At 37.4% G+C, this 4,420-nt stretch overlaps 1 protein-coding gene across 1 annotated transcript; it reads left to right on the plus strand.

Moving 5' to 3' along the window:
- Window positions 1-2,559: 2,559 nt before the first annotated feature.
- On the plus strand, window positions 2,560-4,187 carry LOC149171716 (uncharacterized). Its single transcript, XM_089426061.1, has 6 exons — window positions 2,560-2,626; window positions 2,992-3,050; window positions 3,132-3,201; window positions 3,592-3,731; window positions 3,830-3,917; window positions 4,038-4,187. Exons 1-6 carry the CDS (start codon window positions 2,560-2,562, stop codon window positions 4,130-4,132), a joined length of 519 nt encoding a protein of 172 aa, XP_089282187.1. The 3' UTR covers window positions 4,133-4,187.
- Window positions 4,188-4,420: the final 233 nt, after the last annotated feature.

Genomic DNA, 4,420 nt, shown 5'->3' on the forward strand with positions numbered 1-4,420 from the left:
ATTTCTAATCCTATTTAATTACTTTCACTGAAGGAGATAAACTAAATTAGAGGGAGGAGGAGGAATGAAGAGAGAGAGAGAGAGAGAGAGAGAGAGAGAGAAGGAGAGGAATGAGAGAGGGAGACACAAATATGGAGGGGGAGAGAGGAAGAGAGAAAGGAGAGAGGGAGGGAGAAAGTGACTCGGTTGGAGGGAAAGAGAGAGAGAGAGAGAGAGAGAGAGAGAGAGAGAGATGGGGGGAGAGAAAGGGTTAGAGACGAAGGACAATAGGGAGTGATAAATCTTCATATTTTCCACTTCTTTTGAAGACTGGTAATTTCAAATTACCGAGACGGGGAGAGAGGGAGGGAAGAATAAATACATAGGGAGAGAGAGGTCGAGAGGAAGAGAGGGAGTGACAAGGGAGAGATGGATATAGTGTGTGTATGTTTGAGACAGAGAGACAAAGAAGGAGAGATAGAAGAAGATATAGATATAGATGGAGGGGGGATAGAGGGAAGAAGAATCAATGCACTAGATGCATTGGTTTTATCATACATGGTGATTTCTAATCCTATTTGATTGCTTCCACTAGATGCATGGATTTCAGTGTAGAAGTTGATTTCTAAAGATATTCGATTGCTTGCACCAGATGCATTAATTTGAGTATATATTTTGATTTCTAATCCTATTTGATTACTTGGACTAAATGCATTGATTTCAGTGTAGATGTTTTCTAATTCTATTTGATTGGTTGCATTAGATGCATTGATTTTAGTGTAGATGGTTATTTATAATCCTATTTGATTGCTTGTACTAGATGCATTGATTTCATTATAGACGGTGATTTATAATCCTATTTGATTTCTTACATTAGATACATTGATTTCAATGTAGATGTTGATTTCTAAAGATATTTGATTCCTTGCACTAGATGCATTGATTTTAATGTAGATATTTTCTAATTCCATTTGATTGTTTGCACTAGATGCATTGATTTCAGTGTATATGTTGACTTCTAATTATATTTGATTGCTTGCACTAAATGTATTGATTTTAGTGTAGATGTTGATTTTTTATTTGATGTAACTGGATGTATGATGGTACATTAATTTGAAGGTGATTGGATTAATAGTGTGATTGATTTTAGTTTAAACACAAAAAATATTAACAATATGCATTTATTTTTGTGTTATAGTAATTCAACCTATTATTGGAGATCAAGAGAGAAAAGATAAGATGTTTACTACAATAGTTTGAGTTAAAGGGGTGACAATAAGAATAGTAGAAGAAAATAGTTTGAGATTCACAATGAAGACTATTTTTAATTGACTACATTCTTATTATTCACATTTTTTTCCATTCAACACTATTACATTCTCACTTTGCATTCAAAATTTCCATTTCATCATTTTTCATAATTAAAGTTATTAACAATATCTATCATCTCAACAGACTAAGGTAACTAAGAAAATTTAAAATTAAAACTACTCTTTAAGATATAATTATTAGTAATACTTGGAGGGATACTTTGTCAAAAATTGTGATACCTAAATAGTAATACTTGGAAGGCCACTATTAAGAATTAATTAGTTGTCAAAAATTGTTATACCTAAAATTAAATGAAATAGATGCGCAATATCAATCCTCATGCAAGCTATTGACAAGATTCTCTTCCTCCTTCATCACCAATTAATTACCAATAGAAAATTACATACACATAGAAGTATAACACAAAAATTGTAACATTCATAAACATTACTATCCAAATCCAAACACATAAACACACAAACCACTCAAAGCATCTAAACACATACATACAAAAACCACTCAAAACATCCAAACATAGACTTACGTACCATTCAAGACAAGCAACATAGATTAAATTAAACAACAAAATTATATGGTCATGTTAGGAAAAGGAAATATAATGTAAATTTCAAAGTATGAAATGTATCTCAAACATATAGATAATAATGATAATATAAAAATATGACATTGTTGCTCAAGTAGATCCATGTAACTCCGGATCTACCTTGTGCTGAGAGAGATCGAATCCCTCGAGGTGCAATCTTTCAACAAATTCTCGAGTGCAAAAAAAAGGTTTGCACCTCTATTGATTTGATCCCTCTCAACGCATGATAGATCCGGAATTAGATAGATCTAAACTGGTATATATACACATATAAATCCATGGCTAGAGCCTATTGAATGACTTGTAAAGCAATGGGTGAGGCCTATTTAACGTTAATAGATTCCCTTGGATTTTCTTCTCTGTTATGTCAAAAAAAACTAATCATGGTACTCTTGTTATATTTAATATACATTCATTTCCTTCCCCACTAGTTGCTTTCTGGCGCAAGTGTGTGCAGGTGTATTACATAACATGAAAACAAGTGGTTGTGTCATACGCCTCAAATTCGTTGAACAACTGATTTCAACAACACCTTACTGCATGAAATGTCCCAGGAATACCAGGTTGATCATTCATCTTACTTTACTAAGGCGGTGAACGAAATCATCAGGTAATGTATGAGCATTCTGATCAGGCTGTCATTAGTTTGATAGAAGTTTTAGAGAATGTATAAGGTAGTGGAGGAGCTCTTTGCATTGGATGGGAACATGGAAGTATTACTTGACCAATGTGGTGAGAAGCTTTCTCATTCATTATTAGTCCCTGCCATCTGGCATCCGGCAGGGACTATAGTAATCGATAGGACCCCGACTTAGCATTAGTTCACCCCTTTCCTTCTCTGTTATACGGCGGTTAGAGCGGGGATATGCCTAAGTTTCATTTGCACTCACTCCTTCGCTATCTTTCGCCATCCTTCGCCATCTTATTTGGCCTCTTCCCGAGGCGGAAGAGGCCCGACCATAGCCTAAATTGCTATTTAGGCCTAGTTCCTTATGCGTGACCGTCAACGGTTTGCAGGTATTGGGCGATTAATGCTAGCATTACTTTGCGATGTTTGGGATTTTAATTAGGCGTGTTTAAACTTTTATACATTGCAGCGTATTTGGAGGCAGCTGTTGTGCATGCAGGGGCTGTGCGTGCTACATGCACAGCAGCTGTGCAGTTTGATGTGGCCGCTTGCTAGATGTTAAGGTAGGGGAGCCAACAGAGACCATCCAGCATGTAACTTTGTTAACAGCAAGTAACCCTGTTAAAACATCGGCTCTGGGCGTCCCGGGGCCGGACTGACTCTCAAATCGATTTCTCAGGTAAGATCTCTCATACAGCTACTTTCTATAGCCTTTTTATTGAATTCTTTAAATGTTTTAACTCGCTCCTTGTACCTGTTATTTAAATGTTTTAACTCGCTCCTTGTACCTGTTATTCCTTAATTTTCACAGAAACTATTTATTTCCGAAAAAAATTCAAGGGAAACCAGGGTTATAAGAATGACGTATCTTGCAGCTTATCTTTAAATCAATATCTGTAACAGGCGGCATCTACAACCTGCTATGTTGCAGTTCATCCGAATTTGAAAGCCATATCAGGAAAATACTTTGCAGACTGCAATGAAGTATCTGCTTCTAACGTTGCATAAGAAACCGGTGGTTCTTCTGCTTCCTTGCTTTTGCTTGATCTGCTTGGATGATGCAGCGCAGCTGTCTTCCTGTTTATCAGTAGCAGGACTGGGACGAGCAGAACCAGAAGTTGCTGCATCAGACAGCTCCGAAAGCGCGCATATGCTCAATCTAAACTGGCAAATATTCTACACACAAAAGAGCTTGCGTTGAGACTCGAGGTAACCTTAATCTTGAGCTACGTTTTCCATAACCGCTCAAATTTACAATTTTTTTACAAGGAATAAACATTTAACACAAGTTTCCGTCTAGAATGCAGAAAATGAAGGCCAATGTGACAGCAAATTCTATCCATCCAGGCATTGTAAGGACCAGAATTACTAGAGACCGCGACGGACTTCTCACAGGTAACAGTAATATGTTTATCTTGCTTTATTATTTTTTGTATTTTCTTCTTGGAAGCTAGCCTGCAGCTCAATATCATATTCTCGGAAAAATTGATGAAATAATTGCTTTGCCTTCTGCAGATTTGGTTTTCTTCCTTGCATCAAAACTTCTCAAATCGATTTCTGTTGACGCTGCGACGCTGTTGAAGAAAGCTATGGACGGCATGGAGAAGTAGTTCCGAAGCCTCCTCGGGGAGCTGTCGCCAGATTGTCTCGTCCATAGCCGCACTGGTAACCTGGCCATTTATACCCTTCCTCCTAAGTACACGAAAACCCTGAGTAAACAGTAAGACTACCCTGAGTAAACAGTAAGACTAGACTAGATTCTTATTATTTGTAGCATGGTTCTGGCAGTGTTTTGCAGGTCTGGAGAGCCATGTTTCAGGCACAAGTGTTAACAAACACGTTGCTGCATGCATGTCGATCACATGTCTCCTGTGTAACGTGTGGCCTCGTCGTGAAAG

Source organism: Pinus tabuliformis, chromosome 4_2 (genome assembly GCF_031772625.1).
Source record: "Pinus tabuliformis cultivar Carrire ecotype Pingquan chromosome 4_2, CPIR1, whole genome shotgun sequence".
NCBI lineage: Eukaryota > Viridiplantae > Streptophyta > Pinopsida > Pinales > Pinaceae > Pinus > Pinus tabuliformis.

Excerpts from the sequence above, each read along its gene's own strand:
- LOC149171716 (XM_089426061.1), top strand. The coding sequence starts at position 2,560 with ATGTATAAGGTAGTGGAGGAGCTCTTTGCATTGGATGGGAACATGGAA. Across the intron at positions 2,627-2,991 it reads AGTATTACTTGACCAATGTG|CGTATTTGGAGGCAGCTGTT; the intron begins GTGAGAAGCTTT and ends TATACATTGCAG. Across the intron at positions 3,202-3,591 it reads CTCTCAAATCGATTTCTCAG|CTGTCTTCCTGTTTATCAGT; the intron begins GTAAGATCTCTC and ends GATGCAGCGCAG.